Source organism: Crinia signifera, chromosome 2 (assembly GCF_055691185.1).
Source record: "Crinia signifera chromosome 2, ASM5569118v1, whole genome shotgun sequence".
NCBI lineage: Eukaryota > Metazoa > Chordata > Amphibia > Anura > Myobatrachidae > Crinia > Crinia signifera.
In genome coordinates, this window is record NC_139218.1 from 50,477,437 (window position 1) to 50,501,799 (window position 24,363).

The 24,363-nt window shown below is 47.4% G+C and overlaps 1 protein-coding gene across 1 annotated transcript in view; it reads right to left on the minus strand.

The window, feature by feature from the left end:
- LOC146059645 (caspase-1-A-like) overlaps positions 1-24,363 on the minus strand; it is a 39,971-nt gene that overhangs the window by 14,036 nt on the left and 1,572 nt on the right. The window contains exons 2-6 of the mRNA XM_083172045.1: positions 18,342-18,602; positions 15,559-15,618; positions 13,150-13,206; positions 2,990-3,054; positions 1,558-1,737 (exon numbers count right to left, since the gene is read on the minus strand). Of these exons, the coding sequence (XP_083028171.1) occupies positions 1,558-1,737; positions 2,990-3,054; positions 13,150-13,206; positions 15,559-15,618; positions 18,342-18,602 (623 nt within the window). The remainder of the gene's footprint in view (positions 1-1,557; positions 1,738-2,989; positions 3,055-13,149; positions 13,207-15,558; positions 15,619-18,341; positions 18,603-24,363) is intronic.

Below are 24,363 nucleotides of genomic sequence, written 5' to 3' on the forward strand. Positions count from 1 at the left end.
CAAAACCCACAGAGTAAGCACTTGCTAAAAGGGACTACCTTGATCAGGGCCGGTGCTAGGGTGTCCTGCGCCCTCCTGCAAACCATAAATTTTGCGCCCTTTCACATTGCCATTGCAACAAGCTGCAGCCCGATTGTGGGAGCTTATGCAACATGCGATCCTATGGAGGATCTCGGGTGCATGTACATGTATGCATACACCATCTCAGTGCTGTGTCCGCAAAATGTTGCAGGCACTAAAGGTGCCCATACACACTGCGAGAATCGCATACGTTATGGGCTAGGCGTAGGGAGCAATGGGTAGGGGGCATATCCAGACAGGACATGTCATCCAGGCATTCACAGACAGCGCTACATGCCTCAGCGCAAGTGTCCATGAGGAAGAGGGGGCAGGGCACAGGAGGAGGACAGTGCATGCGCGGTGCAGGGATCTGCTCAGCCTCTCCATACTGTGGCCCGCTGTCAGACAGTCACTGCGGGCGGTGTGCAGGCTGTTTGCACTCGTGGTGCAGAGAGCAGCTCTTTATACTGCCTCCCGCCCGCTGTCAGACAGGCGCTGCGGGCGGCGTGCAGGAGGCCGTGACAGTGAGGGCTGAGTCAGCTTTAGCAGAGCAGGGAGGGAGACAGCGCCTTTTCAGCATGGCGCCTCCCTGCTTTGCAGGAGCTGCTGGGTGGGTAGCGCCGGCCCTGACCTTGATCAGTCACAGCTGCAGGAAACCATTGATTGTCAGAGACTGGTAACTATATTGGATTACAAAAATGCCTTATTGAAAGGAACTGCTTTATGGCCATAAGTAAATTCCAAACCCGCAATTAAGCCTCTTGCAAATCAGCCAGCATTATATGTTTCATGTTGTTTGTCTAGTATGTGATTTTAATATTGAGAATATGTTTTAATAAATTATAGCTTTATACCTGATTGATTGATCTATCATTGGTTCCAACAAGACTGCGTTTCTTAAAGTGACAGCGACCCACTTTGGGTCAAAGTCATTTACTATTTTGGATTATTTTTGGTGTTGCGTAAGAGGCTACACATCCTCTTCTACTTAACCAGCAGCAGTCTTGTATGGTATACAAAGCCATTATTTTGCTATTATATTTACCAGTGCAATACTCCAGCGCTCCTACGTGGCCCCAGGGTCACTTCCTTCTGGGATTCCATTATAGCTGTTCACTGGCCGCTGCTAATTCCCTCAGCAGCGATCAGGTCTAAATGGGGCGCTATGTACTAAGCCTTGGACAGAGATAAAGTACCACCCAATAAGTGTCAGCTCAGGGCCAGATGTACCAAGAGTGATAAACAGTCAGCCAATCAGCTCCTACCTGCCATTTTACTGGCTGGGTTTGAAAAATGGCAGGTAGCAGCTGATTGGCTGGTTTTTCATCACTCTCCATTGTATCACTTTTTGAAGCTTGATACATCTTCAAGGCTTAGTACATAGACTTCTTTATCTCCGTCTACCTTATCTCTCTCCAAGCTTCTATACACCTCTCCTCCAATGACTCCTTTAGAAATCAGATGATTTTTGATGACAACGTGTAATCGGAGAATTACCTCGGCAGTCAGGTTTGTTTCACACTGAACTTTGTAGCCAAGTCCTTCTAGAAGATTCTTCATTCCACTCACATCACACTCGGCCCCAGCACGTTCGCGGAGATGATCAAACTTAATGTTACAGATGATCAGGGCCAGGCGGGTGCGCGTACCCTTGGCAAGGAGCTGTATAGGATATATCTACAGGAACAGGGCAAAACAGAATATTCATTAGACTCAATTATTGAAGAGAAAAAAGAGCCTGTATGCAAATGTATATATGTACGAGCTGGGTGTTGTTATTGTAGATGGAAAAACTTTTGTAAAAAAATAAATAAAAACAAAAAGACTAAGGGGAGTATGCAATCCCGGATCATGGCTGTTGATCCTTCCCGACAGTCGTGATCCAGGCCCATTTGCGTTTTGCCCAACAGCAAATCGGCAGGCGGGATTCAATGTCCCGCCTGCCGATCTGCGAGAAGTGGGCGTGTCCGCATAAACGGCCGTGGATTGTCAATCTGTGTCCGGGATCACGACAATCCACGGCCATTGTCGGCAGAACGGACCGACAGCTTCTAAAGTCGGGCCCGTTCTGCCGTGATCCTGCTTCAATGCCGTCGGTAAAGACAGCATTGAATAGGAACCGCCGCTATTTCCCCCGTCGGGAAAAGCGTTGGGAGATTGCATAACCCCCTCTAAGAAGAAATAAGATGGAATTTTAATTAGCTGTCACTTTTCATATTCTGAAATGCATTAGCTGTGTGTAATTATACTGTATAATGTAGGTTGGATGTAAAGCAGAGGAGGCTATTCTTAGTTCAGCCAGGTTTGGACCACTATTGTTCGACAGTGAAAAGGTCAACACATCAAAACGGTCGACATGTATTAGGTCGGCATGGTCAAAAGATTGACACAAGCACAATGACGACACGAAAAAGTACTCCGACAGCAGGGAAGGTGCAAAGAAGCCTCTTGTAGGATCGCTTAGCTCGCCACGCTGTGGGTTTACTAGGCTCACCACACTGTGGGTTTACTGGGTTCACCACGCTGTGGGTTTACTGGGTTCACCACGCTGTGGGTTTACTGGGCTCACCACGCTGTGGGTTTTCTGGGCTCGCCACGCTGTGGGCGCGGTGGCTCGCTGTACTTGCCACAGGTTCTGTTCTCCCTCTATGGGGGTCGTGGACAAGGGAGAATAGCCCCTGTAAGTTGGGATACCGACTGTCGGGCTTTTAACAGTCGGGATTCTGACGTTGGACTACTGACCGTCGGAATCCGGACTGTCGGAGGTCATCTGGCACCCCATAAAAGATGCCCCAAAGTGTCAAACTATTCACCTCTAGGATTGTGGTGCCAAAAACAAGGGACTAATTTTCACTCATGGAAAAAACTGAGCTGACCAAGAGAATGCGGAGTTCTGATTAATTTGCATGATACTGAGAGATGATCTCACCTCCTTTTCTTTAGCTGTTATTTCCTCATATTCCTTCTCTGAGCACAGTGTGATTCCATTAACTTCTAGAAAATGAACAGATAATAAAATGCTAAGCAGAGTTGTATGTATCTATGCAACCGTGCTGCTCCCATCCATGCGTGCACTTGGCTACTGGGCGTATGCAGTCAAGATCTACCTGCAAAATACACTTTAATCCACCTGCATCAGCCCCTATGTCAGGCATGTCCAAACTGTGGCCCTCCAGCTGTTGTGAAACTACATAGGCCAGCATGTCTTGCCATAGTTTTAGTATACACCTAAAAGCAAAACTGTTGCAAGGCCTCATGGGACTTGTAGTTTCACAACAGCTGGAGGGCCATAGTTTGGACATGCCTGCACTATGTGCTTTAAGACAGGGGAGATGAGGACCAACACCAATAGTCAAACTTGTACAAAACCTTGTGTTTTGTCCTCATTTTAAGTTTTTTTTTTTTTTTTTTTTTAACATTAGGTTTTTATTGGCTGGACAAATTTAAATATACATATACAGATGTCAGTGCTCGCATAATTGACACAGAAAGTTCAAAGAACATGAATTGCATACAGAATTTAAGCACTAGAAAGGGAATTCGTCCCCGCCTATTATAATTGGAGAGAGAAAGGCAAAATAGCAAAGTAGCATAACAGTACAGTACCATAACAAGGGGTCATGAAGTACCTATAAACGTGAAGTAAAGCATCGTGAAGTAACATTAAGACAGAAACATGAGGGGAAAACAAGACAAGGGGGGGACAGGGGGACACACTGCTCGGAGAGCAAGAAGTTTCGCTCAATCTGAGTCATTTTCCTCAGGTGAGTGCAGTACTGACAGCTCAATTGGATCGTTATAAGTAACAGGTTGACCTCTCCGTTCCCGAAATTCACTCCACTTTAACCATTTTATGTGTATTGAGGAGGGTGAGGAGGAATATTTACCACCAGCCGTTTCGAAAAGGAAATGTTTGTGGACATTATCAATTATAGCTTGGATAGAAGGTACTAAAGGGGATTTCCACAATTGTCCTATGGCTGCTTTAACGGCAATCAGGATGTGGCCCATTAGGTATTTTTCACAGTTAAGTAAGGGGTGCGGGGTGTGATGAAACAAAGCCACTATAGGGTCACTAGGGACTGGGGTCCCAAGCACCTCGTTGATTAGGGAGAATACCTCACTCCACAGCGGCCGGAGGGCCGGACAATCCCAAAAAACATGGCTAATGGTTCCAACACAACCACAATTTCTCCAACATAAATTGGAGGTTGAGGGCCAAATGAGGTTTAACCGCTGCGGAGTGAAATAGGCCCTGTGACATAACTTGTAAAACATTTCACAATGGTGGAGGCATTTGGATATTTTAAAGCAGGACCTATATATGGATTCCCACTCGGAGTCCGAGAGGGCTCGAGGTAGCTCCTTCTCCCATCTAAGTTGAGATATCAATTTCTCCTTTTTACCCATCAATACAATATTCTGATACCAGCGGGATATACCACCTCTATGGCTAGTGGAGGACAGTCGGACGGACAGTATTGCAGGTAATCTTGGGATTTTTTTCCCCAAATGTGTAGTAAGCCAGTGGCGTATTTGCAGATATTTAAAGAAGTCTTGTCTAGGAATATTGAATTGCTGTTGAAGTTGTGAGAAGGGGAGAAGGGAATCGACACCAAAGATATCCTTCAAACTCACTATGCCGCTATCTATCCAGTTATTAAGTCTAAGATTGGGGACAAACCTGGTTATCGTGTTAATAGAAAGGGTAGGCGCCGGTAGGGAGACCTCTGGGTTATCAGCTATCAGGGCATACCACACCTTTAAGGTAGTCCTAATGGCGACTCCTGGGCCTGACCAGGTGGGAGCAGCTGTCTCAGGAAGAAAAAAGAGCTCCATGAGGTCAAAGTTATTTAAAAAAGATCTCTCTATCAGAACCCACGGTTTTGGGTTTGTAGTAATAAACCAATCACGCGCTTGGCTGAGAATACAGGCGGAGTGATAACAGTCAAGGTCTGGATATGCGACCCCTCCGGAATCTTTAGGTAATACCAAAGTTCGTCTAGCAATGCGGGGTCTTGCGCCTTTCCAGATATAGTTTGAGAACAGTCTGTTGATTCTAGAACTAAGTAGCTTAGGAATTGATCTTGGTATAGCACGGAATAGATACATGAGCTTAGGTAACATCAACATCTTAGCAGCAGCTATACGTCCCAACCAGGAAATTTCGTGGAGCAACCACTCCTTAGTTAACTTTTCCAATGAGCATAGTAGGGGTGTGAAATTACAATCAATGAGGTCAGCGTCTCTGGACAAGTAAATACCTAGGTACTTAATAGAGCGCAGCCGCCAAGCATAGTTATATTTCTCTTTTAATAGAGTCAGGGTAGCCTGGGGGACATTAAGCGGTAAAGCTTCAGTTTTGGACGTATTTAATTTATAGTATGATATTTTGGCGTACTTGTCGAGAATACTATGCAATGCTGGCAGGGAGGTTGTGGGGTTTAGCAGGCATAGAAGGATATCGTCAGCGAATAAGCTGATTTTGTGCGAAATATTCCCAATTACCGGTCCCTCCACTCCTCTGTCACCTCTTATAGTCCCGGCCAGCGGCTCTATAGCCAACGCGAATATGAGGGGAGACAGAGGGCACCCCTGCCTGGTTCCGTTGGTTATGTTAAAACTAGCTGAAAGAGTGCCATTAACAAATACTCTCGCAGATGGGGTAGAATAAAGAGCCATAATGGAGTCTAAAAATTTCCCACACAGACCAAAAGTCAGTAAAACTGATTTTAAATAGCCCCAATGTAGTCTGTCAAAGGCTTTTTCCGCGTCTAAGGACACCACCAGCAGAGGGGTCTTATGATAGTCACAATACTCAATAATGTTATAGGCTCTGCGGGTGTTGTCCGGGGCCTGCCTGCCCGGGACAAAGCCCACCTGATCTGCCGCTATAAGAAAGGGAAGGAGGGGGGACAGGCGATTCGCTATCAGCTTAGCATATATTTTAACGTCAACATTAAGGAGTGCGATTGGGCGGTAATTTAAGACAGAGGAGGGGGGCTTACCCGGTTTCGGGATTGCTACAATTTGTGCTTCAAGCATCTCTTTGGGGAATTCGCCAGAAGTAGATGCAGTATTGAAGACTTCCAATAAGAGGGGTGCTAAGTCTTTTTTGTAGCTTTTATAGAAGTTGGATGGATAGCCATCCGGCCCAGGGGCCTTATCTCGGGGGAGTTCGTCGATTACTTTTTCTATTTCAGAAAGGGACCATGGAGAGTCTAGAGTATGGCAAGTCTCTGAGTCTAGTTTTGGTAAATTAAGATTATTTAGAAAAGCTTGTATGTCAACATCTAGTGGTTGGGGAGTATCTAAGTCAGAGTGGAGGTTATATAGTTGAGCGTAATATTCCGCAAACGCATTAGCTATCTCAACAGGGTCGGAGACCCTATGTGCCCTGGGGGAAGAAATATGGTGGATTCTGGCCTTAGCCCGACGCCCTCTCAGTTTACGTGCCAAAAGCCGACCCGCTTTGTTGCCGAGGACATAGTACTTTTGATTCAAACGAGAGATGTTACGGTGTACTTCCTGAAGATAGAAAGTATTCACTTTTTCTCTCGCTAGCAACAGCTTCCCATATATGGATTTATTAAGGGGGTCCGTTTTGTGCTCCTCCTCCAATTTGGACAGTTCCTGCTCTGCTGACTCTAAACTGGCCTTATGTGCTCTCTTGAGTCTAGCTGCAGTTTGGATAATTGACCCACGGATTACCGCCTTCATCGAGCACCAATGATTAAAAACAGATGTGTCGTCAGGGGAGTTAGATTCTAGGTATGAATTAATAGCTAACTGGATGGAATGGAAAGCCTCAGGTTGGTTTAGTATGTAGTTACCCATCCTCCAAGGACCTGGTGCTGTTCTACGATCCCCCACCTCCCAAACAACTAGTATAGGTGAATGATCTGACCAGGAGATAGGTAAGAAATCAATTTTAGAGATAGATGGCAATGTCCATCTATCTGTCAGAACTAAGTCAATCCTCGAATAGGAGGAATGTACCTGGGAGAAAAAGGAGTAGTCTCTAACAGTTGGGTGTCTGGATCGCCATGCATCAAAAAGGTCGTACTCCCCAAGTAAGTGACTAAAACCAGAGGGGTTAGAGGGCCTACAAGGGCGGGAGCCATGGGAGGGTGATTTGGTTGGTCGAGATCTATCCACTAGGGGGTCTACGACTAAGTTAAAGTCTCCCAACATCATTACCGCCCCCTTCGCACATCTCTGCACAGTCGCACATAATTTCCTACAAAACTGGAGCTGTTTAGTATTAGGGGCGTAACAAGACACAAGGGTGACGGTCACTCCCTCAAGGGAGCCAATTAGAATTATATACCTTCCTTCCGGATCTACATGTTGAGATTCCAGGGTGAAGGAGCAGTCATGCGCGAAAAGGATGGCAACTCCTGCTTTTTTAGCCGGGCCATTTGCCATAAAACATAGGGGGAAATGCCCGTTAGAGAAGCGGGGGGGGTCAGCCTTCCTGAAATGAGTTTCTTGAATAGCAATAATGCTCGCCCTCTTTTGGTGAAAGAAGGAGAGAGCGAGCTTCCTTTTTTGAGGGGAATTTAACCCCTTAACATTCAGAGAGATGACTTTAACCATTTAGATATAGGAGAATAGTGTAGGGTTAAACCATTTTGGTGACTCTGATACCATAGATTTATACTCTGGGTGCACATGAGGGGAAACATAGGACAAACAGGACACACGAGGGAATTACACAAGGGTGAACATAAAAAGAAAAAGCAAATGAAATTTACAGAGACTCCAAATGGAGCCCAAGTGAGGCGCCAAAAAAGCACCGCCTCACCCATCAATAAGAAATATTAGGGGGGGGCGGTATCAGGCGACCCCACCTCTACCTAGCCATCTAATAAGTATTTAAACGGAACATCGCAACTTATCGAATTGGTAGACCTCAAGGGTCCCAGGCACTGGGAATAAGAGAAAACACACAGCACTTTTCTGATAGTATACAAAGGTATCGGAATCAAGGGTGGTCCAGCCCCAGCCCCACCAACTGGCTCATTATTAAGAAAATAGGTCTGTGTGGTAAAAATTCCCAGCCCCTAGGAGCCACAGTTAGGCCCGATGTGAATATTCAATAACAGCGTAAACCTAAATACTATATAAAGAGAAGGAATCGATTAAGGAAGCCAGCTCAGTGAAACTAACATAATAACCAAGAAGCTATAAAACACTATAGCCTAAGGCCTTAGGCCTTTACCATAACTTCAGCCACAGAAATGTTCTAAAGTTCACCTCTAAAATAAGTGATCAGTCCAAGCAAATTAGAAACCCGAGGGCGGCTACTCTCGCCCCCCAACCACCGACCAGTCCTGCTGAAGTCGGCGAATTGGAGGAGAGGAGCTGGGGCCATCCGCAAGGTTCCACCTTTCCAACAGCTTCTTGCCCTCTTCAACATTAGTGATAACACTAGTGGAGCCCTCCCGAGAGACCAGAAGCTTAATGGGATAACCCCACCTATAGGGAATGTCTGCCTTCCGGAGAGCTAGAGTTATTGGTTGGAGGGAGCGCCTTTTGGAGAGGGTAAACTGTGATAGGTCCCCAAAAAGTTGCAGTGAGCCTAAGGCTACGGCAGTGTCCGAAGTTGGTCTTGCCGCTTTTAGTAAGGCTTCCTTTATGTGAAAAAAGTGGACCCTCATCAGGACGTCTCTGGGGGCTCCTTCCGGGGCAGATCTGGGTTTCGGCAAACGATGGATGCGGTCTAAGAGCAAGTCCTGGGAGGAAGCAGAGGGAAGTAACTTCTTGAAGAGATCCAAGGCAAAATCATGGAGGCTGCTATTAGATACATTTTCAGGAACACCCCTCAGCTTGAGGTTGTTTCTCCGAGAGCGGTCCTCCAAGTCTGCAACTTTATCCCTCAGGGCCACCACCTCGGCCTCTAAGGTGTCATGAGAGTCTATTAGCGCGTTATGAGATCCTACAATCTCCCCCATCTTAGATTCCAAATGACCTGTGCGGTCCCCCAGGTCGTCAATGGACCGTTGACAGGTTTGGAGCATTGTGCGAAATTCAGAGGTAACTTCGTCTTTGAATTGATGAAACAACAATCGAAGAGAACCAACTGTTAAGGCTTCAGAGTCCTCTAGCCTTGTATGAGGTGTGGGTTGTTGAGATGTAGTAGGGTCCACTAATGGGGTTGGGGGCGAGGGCTGAGGCGAAGGTGCAGAGGCGGGAGCAGCAGTCCCCTGGCCAGAGGAGCGCTGAGGAGAAGGCTTGAAGAAGGGGACCTGGGGAACAGGTCCAGGTGTCTTGTTTTTTTTGGAAGGCATGGTATCGAGATGATGTATTATGAGAGGAAACCTTGCGGAGCTAGATTCTAGTAGAGGTCTTGGCTGAAGTGGTAGGTGCAAGCTCTCAGCGATGTTTCATAGATAGAACGTTATGGCATAGGCGACGGTAGGATTACGCCATTCAGCAGAACGTTTACATCCTCGCACGGGGTGGACGATTCAGCAGGCCACCCAATGCACCTCACCAAAATGCCAGAGGGATAGTTCAGTAGGTGACTACGGTCATAAGGGCAGGGTGTGATATGTGAGGACCAAGCAGGGACGCCAGGCTGCAGATGTCGCCAAGTCAGATTTGTGTGTCTGAAGCAGCAATCCTTCGCCCTAGGGACCGTGGCAGTTGACACTCATATACACTATGTGCTGTACAGGAGAGAGTTCTCTGCTGCTTCCGAGAGGCAGCTGTACTGGGAGGCACTGGAAGAGAGAGTGGTGCTGCAGGTATAGTGTGCCACTGTCTCTAAGTTCACCAGCCTGTCTTAAGTGATTCAGGGAGGGGGGTGGCGTTGGGGGCCCAATATCTCTCCCTATCTCCCCCTCAGTATAGAAGGAGGGAGACAGGGGTGCGGCACCGCTGCCCGTGGCAGGACAAGCTCAGGCAGAGAGGGGAGCTTGCCGGCAGCCTGATCTAAAATGGCCGCCGCAGCTGAACACAGAGGAAGCCTCACGGCATCCTCCTATCGTTTATCTCCCCCCACAGCCAGGAAGCAGGGCTAAGGGGAGACAGCTGTGCCCCCCGCTCACCTCCGTATGAAGAGGGCTCGCCGCCGATCACCTCCGGGTCCCGTCTCGAGTAGCGCGGCGGTTATGGAGCTCCGTCCCCGGGTTCAGCAGCAACTCCAGGCCGCGGCTTCTTGGAGGGTGAGGGCCGCAACCCGCAGGACTGAATTTCTCCAGTCCCCGGCTCCGCAGCTTCCCCACCACCGATCCGGAGGGTGCCTCCCAGCTAGCTGAAGTGCTGCAGGTAGTGTGGGGCAGTTTTCTGTGGGTGTAAGGGCACTTTCAGGGAATAATGCCCAGGAGCCCTGTGAAAGTGCGTCCGGCGTCCTGCTTGGTCAGGCCACGCCCCCCTCATTTTAAGTTTTAACTGAGATCATTAATGCGACTCATAGTTCAGGGTGGCCGACTCTCTCGGGAATGTCCGTGAGACTCCGGGAATTCTGGGACATCTCACAGACTCCAGGAGGATGGCTCCTTTCTCCTGCAGCTACCACTTTGTGCTTCCACAATGGCTACTGCGCATGCGCTAGATAACATTGCTGAAGCCGCCAACGCAATGTCATCACATTGGCGGTGTCATCGCGGTTATCTGCGGGAGAAACTGAAAGCGGAAGGGATCCTCTTGCGAGCATATGTAAGTACAGTATACTCGCAGCACAGCCTCAGCCTTTCTCAATCATCCAATATGAACCCACCCTCTTCATCATAGGTGCCGATTTATGTTATTGGGGAGTAGCTTCATGGGGAAAGGGCGTGGCCACAAAATAATACTAGTACACAGCACAGTTGTCTCCAATATTCAAATTACGGCAACAGTGTTCCCCTTTTTACACATAACTTGTGGACCTGCAGCTGTTTCTCTATGATAACCGTATGTACCCCGATGCACAGGAATGCCGGGAAGATGCTTCTGTCAGCTCTGTTAATGGCGCTTGGCAGCATCTTTTATGTGCAGCCGCCGGGTCACTAAAGAGCGCACGGAATACACTCTTCCCGGTATACTGTTTGCTAGGCGGCAGGGCTGTCGATACGGGTGCTGCAGCTGCAAATTAGCAAGTTAATATGGCGGCCCAGCAGCGTGACTCGGGTCCGTGGGTGCTCATCAATTTCCGTGGGTGCTCGGGCCCTTGAGCACAAACAGATTCGGCACCTATGCTCTTCATCCTCTGCTCTCCTCCTTCTCTGTGATCGGTTAGTGAGATCGTTTTGTTCTGATGTAGTGATTTATTGAGTTTACACAGGAGCCAAATCATTACATCTATAAACTCCATGTTGCTTGTGCCTTCCCCTAATCACGTGTCTCCTGTAAGCAGGGCTTAAAGTGGTCCTGGAGAGGTGGTGGAACGCCGCTCCCCTAACACCGACCCCCCCCCCCCATTAGGCAGAGCCGAGAACAGTGCTAGGGAATTGTGCCCTACCACCCATAAAGGGATAATGTATCCACCATACATGGTAGCACAATCGTATACACATTACACTGCATGTAGTGCCCTTGATTCATATTAAGTCACACAGTAATTCCCCTTATACACATAATTCCACAGTTGTTCATCTTAACTTTACATTATGTTCGCCGTGCCAGCAGAAGAAGCTAATGGGACAGGTTTTTCTGTTGGAATTACTGTTCAGGGCTGTGGTGGAGGTGGAACTCAGTTCCCCCTACCATTAAAGGTGGTGGAACTCAGTTCCACCCAGTTCCCCCTCACTTTAACCCCTGGCTGTAAGCACAAAGACAGCAGGAAGGCTATGCCATCCCTCATCTACCTCCCAGCCAGTTCCATAGCTTAGCATATACAAGCCTTTTATCTCCATACTGTCACCTCCCCTTCAGGTTCCTCTATAAGTGCAGCATGTATATAACAGTACCATCATGTACCTTGTTTTGGTTTACACAAAAAATACAGACCATGTAATTAATTATACAAACTGTGTTGTACATTTAAGAATGTAGCATATAATCCTTTTATCTGATATAATGCCCATTTGTGCTTCTACCCCTGCCCATGTGTGCCTCTTCCCCTGCCCATGTTCTCCCCTGCTCATGTGTGCCAGTTCCTGCCATGTGTGCCCCTGACTGTGTGTGCCTCCATCCCTGCCCAAGTGTATGCTTATGTGTAATGCTTATCAAAATACTGTAGGGACCGCCCCATGGCAACGCAAGGCCCGTCCCTGGCAACGCAATGCCCGCCCCCTGGCAACGCAAGGCTTTTCATTTTCTCCCTGAAATGATTTTTCAAAAGTAGGCAACCCTGTCATAGTTTCTCACTGTTTAGTGTATGAACTATGGGGAAGATCAATTCCTTCAAGAGTGGTTTAGTGGACAAGATGATAAATTGCACATAATCTGCACCTATCATTTTACAGAATGTACTTTACTTTATAATTACTATCTAGAAGCTGATTGGTTTGGCTTCTATGGGAAACCTCTCCACTGGTTCACATTTTAGGAAGCTTTTTTAACTTTAAATATAGTTATGTCAACCAGATGTCATAAATAAAATGTTTTAATATCTCAAGTCAATAAAAAGGAGTTTATATAAAAGTATATAAAAAATGTACAATTGTTATGCTTATAAAACAGACTACATAAGGATCAAAAATTAATCAATAGAACATTAGGCTTCAGATTATTGAATTAGAGAGATAACCACACACCCATTTTTAGTCTGTGGCACACTATATTGGGGACATTATATCCTTCTCAATGCACTAGAGCATGGATAATTAATTTACTGTTACTAGTCACCTGCAGATCTACCAATGAGTATTGTAGATAGATAGTTACCAGTTTTAATAAAGGATTTTGAGTCTTTCTGTAAAATTGAGATTTGCACTAATTGTTGTCTATAGAAAAAATGTGCAAATGTATCCCAATAGCACTCTGTTTATTTATAGCGGTAGGCCCAAATTTGACACAAGTAGCCCTGTTAAATGCTGCACACATTTATCAGAAAAGGATGTGGACATTGCAACCATGAAAACTGCCTGTACAAAAGCATGCAAGGACACAGTCACATTTATCCATATAGAAATCTGTCCAAACTTTTGCTGGTGTTACCTTTTTGGCTAGGTTGTATACTCTTCTGTTCTTGTGTTGGCAATAGCGGCTCAGATTCTAAAAACAAAAGAAGGTTTAGCATTATCTTCTATTATGTATGTATTACATGGTTGCCGACTTTCTGGCTGCTCTCTCCGGGAGTATGGCAGGGGGGCGGGCCCAAAGCCGGGAGGGAAAGGGGGCGGAGCCATGGCTGTGATGAGCCGTTTAGGGGCATGGCTAGAGTGACCATGTCATTTTAGCCACGCCCCCCACCGTGCAATGCCAGTATTTTATGCATTGCACTGCGGGGAGCGGGGTTTAAGTGACGCGATCGCCTCATTTGACCCACGGAACCCCCCACGGACCCCCTCTCTGCCGGAGAGGTAGGACAATGCGGGAGGGTTGCCGTCCTTTCCGGGGGGCCGGGAGGGGACACGATTTCCAGGACCCTCCCGGACATTCCGGGAGGGTAGGCAACCCTGATGTATTATTCATATTATGTTCAATGTACAGAGAATAAGCGGTACTCTTTACCTAGAAGGGCGCCCACGATTTTGATCTTGGGCATCGCAAGGTAAAATATTGCATCAGTCGCATCGCATGCGACCAAAAAATCGTATGCGATGCGACCGACGCGATTACGACGCGATTACGCTGCGCTCGCCACGCTTCGGGCTAGGTGGCTCGCTGTGCTCGCCACACTTTCTATTCTCAACTCCACGCCGACGAGGATAGTGGGGATATGAAAAGGTCGTAGGACGCGTACCGCCGCCCCTCGCGGGCTCCCTGCACTCGCCACGCTTCAGGTTCACGTTGATCGTGGGGTGGCATTAACAATTGGGGGGGACATTTCACACTTCAGGGTGCCTATTTGGCCTCTGTGGGCCATTTAACATTGTTTCCTATGTCAAATCGGGTCAATTGGGACATTTAACATTGTTCCCTATGGGAAATCACGGTAATCGCGTCGGTCGCATCGCATGCCATTTTTTGGTCGCATGCGATGCGACCGATGCGATTTACATTTTTACATGGATTTCTATGTAAAATCGCGGGCATCGCATCGGTCGCATCGCATGCCATTATAATGGCATGCGATGTACATGCGATGCCCGCGATGGGCGCCCTTCTAGGTAAAGAGTACCGAATAAGCTCTACTAGCGCCAGTACTCAGGTACATAAAACAGGAAAGGAACTGCTTTCAGTGTAAAAAAAGCACAATGATTAAATATTTAAATAACATTTTCCTTAAGTTATAAATTAAACATACATTTTTTCAACATATACCTCTTTCAGACAGTCACAGCCGAATAACCTGGCAATTACCCAGTATTTGAAGCACCGGATAATTTGGCCGTGTGCTGTTAGACCCCCTTCACACAGGAGAGCAAATCTCTGGGACTAAAATTTAGACCCAGAGATTTTCTCTATTACACAAGGTTCTCGACCGTGTGAAAGGGTCAACCCGGATCTTAAACTCCGGGTCTCCTTTCACACAGAGAAAGGACCCGTGTATTTTATGAAATGCCCGGGTGGAACTGCTTCACCTGGGAATTTCAATTTCTGTGTGAAAGGGGTATTAAATAGCAACGCAACCCCCCAGGTGTGCGGCTCTTAAAGCAATTGCCACAGAGTGATGACATCACAGTCGCGATGCCGTGGAACCATAACAACCAATTCATGCTAAGAAATACCTACCACAATAACAGAAAGACTTATCCCTGGTACACAAAAAGCAATGAATCAACATCAGTTAAACTATTACTAATACTATAGTAACAATATAAAAATCCGGGGTCAGATGCAACCTTAATTATTTGCTAATTTTAGAAAATTGCTGTAAAAGTATAACCAGGGGGGAGATGTACTAAACCTTAATGTGCCTACACACGGGGGGCGATTATAGCAAATATCGCTGGATAAATGGTCCCTGAGCGACCATATTGCCAGCGATGGGTGTGCACCAGCAATAAATCGCCGGGTGTGTGCTCCTGTTTTCTGCCTGTAGTGATCGCTGGCCGCAGGAGCTTGTTCCTACGACCAGCTGATTTCCACTGCCGGGCTCCCCCGGCAGTTTTTTTTCTCTGGTCGCTGATGCAAACGGGACACCGAGCGATATATCGCTCAGCGTGAGCGATATATCGCTCGGCGATATATCGCCCTGTGTGTACAGGGCTTAAGAGTGATAACACAGAGAGAGATAAATAACTGGCCTATCTGCTCCTAACTGCCATGTTACAGGCTGAGTTTCAACAAATAAGGAGCTCATTGGTTATTAGTATATCGCTAATCTCTATACAATGCTTTAGGGGCCTACACATGGGGAGATTTTGTTGAGAATTCTGAGATTGCTCAGCACACAGCGATGTGCCAGTGATGTGTTTATTGCATTTTCTGTTTAGTACATCCCATTCTGGCTGGTATTACCATTTTTGCTGGTTTGCGGTCTCTTCTGTTCCTGTGTTGGCAACGGCAGCTCATCAGGTGCTGAAAACAAAAGAAAGTTTATTATAAGTTATAACTATATCTAGGCTTACTATACCTTTAATCTGAGACACACATGCATGAAACAGGTTTTGTGGCTGATTAAAACCAGGTGAGAGTGATGTTAACCAGCCACAGAATCTGTGTAGTTCATGAGTTCCCAGTTTAAGGCTCCTGCCGGACAGCGTAACCCCGCACGGGCAGGAAGCCGTGCCGCACACCGTAGTTAATAATGGACACAAATGTCACGGCCCGGCCGTCCGGTTGCCGCCGGACCCCACCACTGGAAGGGACGGCTGCCGGGCTGTGGCCATCCCCACCATTGTAAACTGCTGTGTGCGGCACGGCTTCCTGGCCGTGCGGGTTTTCGCCGCCCGGCAGGAGCCGGAGCGTGTGAAATAGCCCTAGAGGTATAATATGGTAAGTTTAGCTATATCTATAGATCTGTATTTATATATAGGCTTAACATAATATTCCATTAACCTGGGACACTATCTGTTTGTCTGTCTGTCAGCAAAATAGATTCATTTACACATACTCATAATATTCATTTTGAATGAATGAGTGATAAACTTTTAAGGACTATACTGCAGTACAGTATAAGCACCTTCACCGCTGTCACTCCAAGCAGGCAAGCCGCGGCGGCTGCTTATCGCTGCCCTCCCTGCCGACTGATGAGTATTACAGACTCTCAGCTATAAGGAGAACATGGCAGCTTGGTATAGCTACTGTTGCAACTATTGAAAGGTTATCATCAACCTGATTTATACTCAGTATATACCCACATTGGGGATTAGCCTCTCCCCGGGACTGATATATCTATAGTGTAATACTGTCTGACTGACTCACATATTGAATAAGACCGTCTGTTGTTCATGAACTATGGTTCCTTTACTACTGATTGTTACACTTTTGACTTCACAAATACTTATAGTAATATTGGGGGAAATTTACTTAAATGGATTCGTAAAAAATAGGTGTATTCGTAGGCAGAAATACACCTATTTTTTACACATTTGTATTTTCGGGATTTACAATCCCGAAAATACAACAATTCGTATTGCTAAAGATGGAACATTCGTATTTGTATTTACAAATACGAATGTCTACACCATCAATAGAATACGACAGAAATCACCATTCAAAAGAATGGTGGTTCCTGATATACTAAGCAGCCGTATTGATAATACGGCTGCTAATTGGTGCAAAACACCCACGCAAATACGACAGGAAAATACACCTTGCTTTCCCTGTCGTATTTGGCTTTAGCCTGCACGGATCAGTCAGATCCGTGCAGGCTTTAGTGTAAAAAAATAGAAAAATAAATAAATTTAAAAAAAAAAAACGGCGTGGGGTCCCCCTCACAGCTGTAACCAGCACCAGGCTGAAAGAGCCGGGGCCGGTAATTAAAAATCAGGGAACCCGACAAATAGGGGTTCCCCGATTTTTAACAACCAGCCCCAGGCTCCAGGTCTGGGGCTGGTTCCCAAAATACGGGGGACAAAATGACTAGGGGTCCCCCGTATTTTAAGAACCAGCCCCAGGCCAAACCAGCCAGCAGGGTAATGCCACAGCCGGGGGGAGACTTTTTATACAAGTCCCCCCGGCCAAAGCATTCAGCCCTCTGGCCAGTCAGCCTGGCCAGGGGTCCTGGGGGAGTGGGGACCCCCCCAATAAAGGGGTCCCCCCCCTCCAGGACTTACCTGACCAGGCTGAAGCCTGGTGCTGTCCCCGATGCCCCTGGGCGGTGGGCATCGGGCTGATTCTGGTGTAAAAAATAGAAGAATAAACTATTGTTTTAAACTGTAGAACTATGAGTCCCAGCAAGCCTCCCCTGCAAGCTGGGACTTGGTGAACCACAAGTCCCAGCCTGCGGGGCATTAAATGGCCCGCTGGGTCTTGTAGTTCCACAGTAAAAAAAATAGTTAAATAAAAACACACTGACACCTGTAAAATAAAAGTTTAATACATACATTACACACACACTGATACTTACCTATCTTGATCCCGTAGGTAGGTCCCAGAGTCTTGATCCGGTGCCTTGTCCTGGTTCCAGATCCATGTCGCCATTCTTCTTCATGTCGATCTTCATGTCGGCATCGCCGTCAGGTCCGGGTCCGAAGAAATCCATGGTGGACCTGTGGAAGGAAATCCAACTCACCCAGGTCCTCCATGGAAGTTCTTCTGGCTTGGTCCAGGGCTTCTTCCTTCTTCTTCCATCTTCTTGCTTCTTCTTTAAGCTGCCGGGCGACTCCAGCAAACTCCCCGTCTGTCAGAGCTGCAGAGATGTTTCCTCCTCGGCGTCTGGACTAAGAATGAATTCTAGCCAATCAGGAGCCACCTAGCGGCCAATCAGGAGCCAGTAAAGTCGGCTCCTGATTGGCTAGATTTCATTCTTAGTCCAGACGCATCCGTGCAGACTGCTAGAAAAAATTGTATTAGCGGCCGTATATATGGCCAGCTAATACGAATGAATACGACATTGGAGGGTTACAAAGCAGTCGTATATGACTGCTTTGTAAATCCCCCTCCGGAACACGACTTTGCATACGACTTAAACAGTCGTATGCAGTCGTAGGGAAAATACTAATATGAAAAACTAGGTTTTTCATATTAGTAAATTTCCCCCATTATATCAAATAAGAGCAACACTGTAATTGACAATGAGTGCGTAGTCACATGAAGGAATAAGATGTGATTACAGTATAGTGATTGTATAAATGTACCTGTTATCCCCAGTGTCTTACTAATATTCCGGTCTCTTTCTAATATTTGTTGGATGAGTATGTTGCTGGGATCGTCGCCTTTTCTTTTTACAATATCAACCAGAGCACGGCATTTGTCACTACACACGTTGTGTCCTTCATTGATAAATTCCACCTCCGAACTACTGAGTATCTCTTTGTCCTGTAAATCATCCAACAGCAGTTTTAGGAGGGCGGTGTTGCAGCGCTTGACGAACTCTGCTCGCAATCCATGAAGTTTATCTGGAAAACAATTTTGAAACTGTAAGATTGTCAGACAAAGCAAGGAGAAACTGGTTGGTTGGGGTATTTGGATACTCTTGAGCAGGATTTAGGAAACTGGTTCCCCAACTTTATTAAATTACAGCGCCCTAGAGTATCAGAATGTATTCATGGAACCCCTAGGGCCTAGGCTAAAATAAATTTAGGAAAACAATATAAAATTAAGTAGATTGTGTTTATATGTCTTCATTAGTTCAGTTATGTGGTGAGAGACAGGATTCACTACTGTTTGTCCACAATTGTATAATTGGCAGCCCAGCACTGGTATTCACTGGACATAAATGGCATTGGATCACCAACCCAAGGCACCCCTGCAAGTGTCAGGAGGCACCCCAGGGTGCCTAGGCACACAGATTGGTAACCACTCAGTGGCATAACTAGTAGGGTGGTCATAAAATTGCCTGGGAGTGGACCAAGGCATGTGCCCCTGAGAATTTCAAGCATTTCCCGCTCTGCAAGGTGCTTCCTTTCCCCTCCTTCCTCATCTCCCAGCGCGGGGGCTGCTTCTCCGCAGAGGCCAGCACATCACTGCCAGCGCCAGCTGGCGACTGTTGCAGGAACATCCTCCTGCATGCCTCAGACAGCATGCTCCTGCACACTGAGGTGACAGGGGCAGTTGTGCCGCTGGGCTGACTATGTTAGTGTGCTTCCCCTACCTGCGCTATGACTGCGATGGTGGCGGGGGAGGGGGGCTCTGGAGGTGATTTAAAAGGCTGCTCGCAGGGAAACTTCACCAGTGAAAGAGTGGGGAGGGGTGCGAGGGTATGCTGTGCTGCTGGGGATAGAGGGAGAAGACTAGAGACTGAATGTGCTGCTAAATCTAAAACTCCACCCCCCCCGAGCCTAAACCTAACCTCCCCCTCCAAAAGCCTAAACCTTAATCCTTTTCTCCGGCAGCCTAAACCCTGACCTTCCCTACCACAGCCTAACCCCTGACCTTCCCTACCGCAGCCTAACCCCTGACCTTCCCTCCTGCAGTCTAAACCCTGACCTTCCCTCCCACAGCCTAAACCCTGACCTTCCCTCTGGCAGCATAATTCCAACCTTCCCTCCCACAGCCTTAAACCCTGACCTTCCCTCCTGCAGTCTAAACCCTGACCTTCCCTCCCGAGGCCTAACCCCCGACCTTCCCTCCCAGTGGCGTAACTACTGTAAGGCAGCCCCAGCAGCCGCTTGGGGGAGCTAGCAGCAGCAGGGTCTGTGTGGGCGCAGGCACCTGCTCAATGCACTGACATGCTGCTGCCTGCCGCTGCCCACTGACTGAGCACTGGAGGCGAGTCTGCCACAGCGCGGGTGCGGCCATGGCAGAGACGACAAATTCCCCCACTGATTCAATTGACTGTACACAGAGCCGACTATTGGCTACTGTGTACAGGATGGGTGGGCGGATGGGCGTGCTAGGGCGGCCCCAGTTGTGTCGGAGCCAAGGGAAGCAGAAGTATATGCTGGTCTCTCTTCCTCTCTCCTGCTTCAGCTTCTCCGTTATGCGTGTGACGTCATCACGTCACACGCTCAGGAAACATGCTGGAGAGGAGCCTGGAGGTGGGGGCGCCACAAACTTTTTGGCAGGGGGGAGCAAAATTTATAGTTACGCCACTGTTCCCTCCTGCAGTCTAAACCCTGACCTTCCCTCCCGCAGCCTAAACCCTGACTTTCCCTCCCGCAGCATAATTCCAACCTTCCCTCCCACAGCCTTAAACCCTGACCTTCCCTCCCACAGCCTAAACCCAGACCTTCCCTCCCGCAGCCTAAACCCTGACCTTCCCTCCCGTAGCCTAAACCCTGACCTTCCCTCCCGTAGCCTAAACCCTGACCTTCCAGCCAGCAGCCTAAACCCTGACCTTCCCTCCCGTAGCCTAAACCCTGACCTTCCCTCCCGTAGCCTAAACCCTGACCTTCCAGCCAGCAGCCTAAACCCTGACCTTCCCTCCCGCAGCCTAAACCCTGACCTTCCCTCCCACAGCCTAAACCCAGACCTTCCCTCCCGCAGCCTAAACCCTGACCTTCCCTCCCGTAGCCTAAACCCTGACCTTCCCTCCCGTAGTCTAAACCCTGACCTTCCCTCCCGTAGCCTAAACCCTGACCTTCCCTCCCGTAGCCTAAACCCTGACCTTCCCTCCCGTAGCCTAAACCCTGACCATCCAGCCAGCAGCCTAAACCCTGACCTTCCCTCCTGCAGTCTAAACCCCGACCTTCCCTCCGGCAGCATAATTCCCAACCTTCCCTCCCACAGCCTTAACCCCTGACCTTCCCTCCGGTAGCCTAAACCCAGACCTTCCCTCCGGTAGCCTAAACCCAGACCTTCCAGCCAGCAGCCTAAGCCCTGACCTTCCTCCCACAGCCTAAACCCAGACCTTCCCTCCCGCAGCCTAAACCCAGACCTTCCACAGCCTAAACCCAGATCTTCCCTACCACAGCCTAACTCCTGACATTCCCTCCCACAGCCAACTCTAACGTGCTGCAGCCTTACCCAAACCACTCCTGTAGTGCCTAACCCTCCCTTCGTTGCCTAACCCTAATCTTTCCCCCAAACCTAACCTGCGCTTAAACCTAATCTCCCCTCCTGTAGCCTAAACTCTAATAGAGGGTACACACGGTGAGATATGCACTATTTTTCTATTCGATTTTGTGTATAGAAGCAAAATTTAATCAACATCAAATAGAAAATCGAATGGGCATTGAATGGTTTTTCTACATTCGATGCAGATTCAATCCAGATGCGCACTCCCTTGTAGTGTAAATTGGGTACTTGTATACCTTCACGGCTCCCATTGCATGCCATTGCATGCCATATGTAGTGGCATGCGATGCGATTTTTCCGGGATTTTTATGCATTTGTTATAAAAATCGCATGTCATCACATTGCATGCCATGCTATGCCATGCGATGCGATGGCATGCGATTTTGATCACAAATGCATCCAAATGCATTTAAATTAGTAGCAAACATGTTAGATGCACCCCAAATGTCTTTTTTTCACACTGTACCACCCCCACTATCAACGCCAACCCGAAGCGTGGCGAGCGCAGCGAGCCCACGAGGGGCAGCGGTACGCGTCCTACGACCTTTTCATACCCCCACTATCCACGTCGGCGTGGAGTTGAGAATAGAAAGTGTGGCGAGCGCAGCAAGCCACCGAGCCCGAAGCGTGGTGAGCTCAGCGGGATTCACAGCTATCCGTGTCCGCTCGCCACGCTTCGGGCTCGGTGGCTCGCTGCACTCGCCACACTTTCTATTCTCAACTCCACGCCGAAGTGCATAGTGGGGGTATGAAAAGGTCATAGGACGTGTACCGCCGCCGCTCGCCACGCTTCGGGTTGGCGTTCATAGTGGGGTGGTACAGTAACAAATGCCCTTTGGGGTGCATTTAACATGATTTTAACACGTCAATGATTTCTGTGAAAAATGCCCATCGTGGGAGCCGTGAAACTACACAAGTACCGTAAATTGAATAGAAAAATAGTTTCGGGAGGCAAAACTATACAGTACAGATCTGTAGTACATAGTCATAAGCGAATGTGAACACTGTACACCAGGATAAGGTCACTAGATCTACAAGCATTGGGTTGACACCCCTAGGTCCACATGCATGAAGGTTGACATGCAGGAAGGTTGACATGGGTTAGGTCGACAGTCAAAAGGTGGACATGGGGTTTTTCACTTTTTTTTAGCCGACATGTGCCGACAGGTGGTATTTCATGCCCTACCATCCACTAGGGCGTGGTGGGAGAATAAAATAGTGCAGCGAGCAATGGGAGGGGACGCGGTGCTACATTTCAGTGTCCATGTCACCTGTGTCGACATTCAGGACAAAAAAAGTGAAAAACCCCATGTCGACCTTTTGACTGTCGACATTCCCCATGCCGACCTAATGCTTGCCGACCTAATGACCCTGTCGACCTAACCCATGTCGACCTAATGCTTGTTGACCTAGTTGCCGTCTATCCAATGATCCATACCCCTGTACACCAACCTAGATCCAGGCACAGGCGAATAGGGGTTGAATAGAAAGTGAAATCTCACCGTGTGTACGCACCTTAACCTCCCCCTGCAGCCAAAACCCTAGATGTGTACACACAGTGAAATTTCACTTTCTATTCGACCCCTATTCGATCTGTGTCTGGATCTGATGTTGCTGTACAGTGTTCACATCCGATTATGACTATGTACTACAGATCTGTACTGTATAGCCTTGCCTCCCAAGTCTATTTTCCTATTCAATTTACACTACAAGGGAGCGCTCATTGGGATCGAATCGAATGTAGGAAGACCATTCAATGCCCATTCGATTTTCTATTCGATGTTGATTCGATTTTGCTTCTACAGGTTGAGTATCCCCTATCCGAATATCCGTTATCCGAATTATTCCGAAAATCATACATTCCAGAAAGTGAACAAATTTTTTTCTTTCTAAAACTGGCACTACTGAGGACATGATATGTAACTGACACTACTGAGGACACGATATGTAACTGGCACTACTGAGGACACGATATGTAACTGGCACTACTGAGGGAATGATATGTAACTGGCACTACTGAGGACACGATATGTATCTGGCACTACTGAGGGAATGATATGTAACTGGCACTACTGAGGATATGATATGTAACTGGCACTACTGAGGACACAATATGTAACTGGCACTACTGAGGACACGATATGTAACTGGCACTACTGAGGACACGATATGTAACTGGCACTACTGAGGGAATGATATGTAACTGGCACTACTGAGGATATGATATGTAACTGGCACTACTGAGGACACAATATGTAACTGGCACTACTGAGGACACGATATGTAACTGGCACTACTGAGGACACGATATGTAACTGGCACTACTGAGGGAATGATATGTAACTGGTACTACTGAGGATATGATATGTAACTGGCACTACTGAGGACACGATATGTAACTGGCACTACTGAGGACACGATATGTAACTGGCACTACTGAGGACACAATATGTAACTGGCACTACTGAGGGAATGATATGTAACTGGCACTACTGAGGACACGATATGTAACTGGCACTACTGAGGACACGATATGTAACTGGCACTACTGAGGACACGATATGTAACTGGCACTACTGAGGACACGATATGTAACTGGCACTACTGAGGGAATGATATGTAACTGGCACTACTGAGGACATGATATGTAACTGGCACTACTGAGGACATGATATTTAACTGGCACTACTGAGGGAATGATATGTAACTGGCACTACTGAGGACACGATATGTAACTGGCACTACTGAGGGAATGATATGTAACTGGCACTACTGAGGGAATGATATGTAACTGGCACTATATATGTACAAGTAAATGATTGCTTGGCATTTAAATTCAGTGCCTGAGATAGTACACAAACTTTGTTTCATGTTTTGAAACCTTGTTTTATGCACAAATAAAATATATTTGTTTATTTCATGTGTTTGATATATATGCACAACATAAATGCAAGATACCTCAAGATACATCATTGAAATATTAAAATATTCCGAAATATGGAATAATCCGTTATCCAAAATTCTCCTGGTCCCGAGCATTTTGGATAAGGGATACTAAACCTGTATAAGCAAAATCGAATAGAAAAATAGTGCATATCTCAGTGTATGTACCCACTATTACAACTGTAGGTGGACACTACATATTCACAGCAGATGTACAGTATGGTGCCACATCCCCAGTCCCCCATCTGACCACACCGC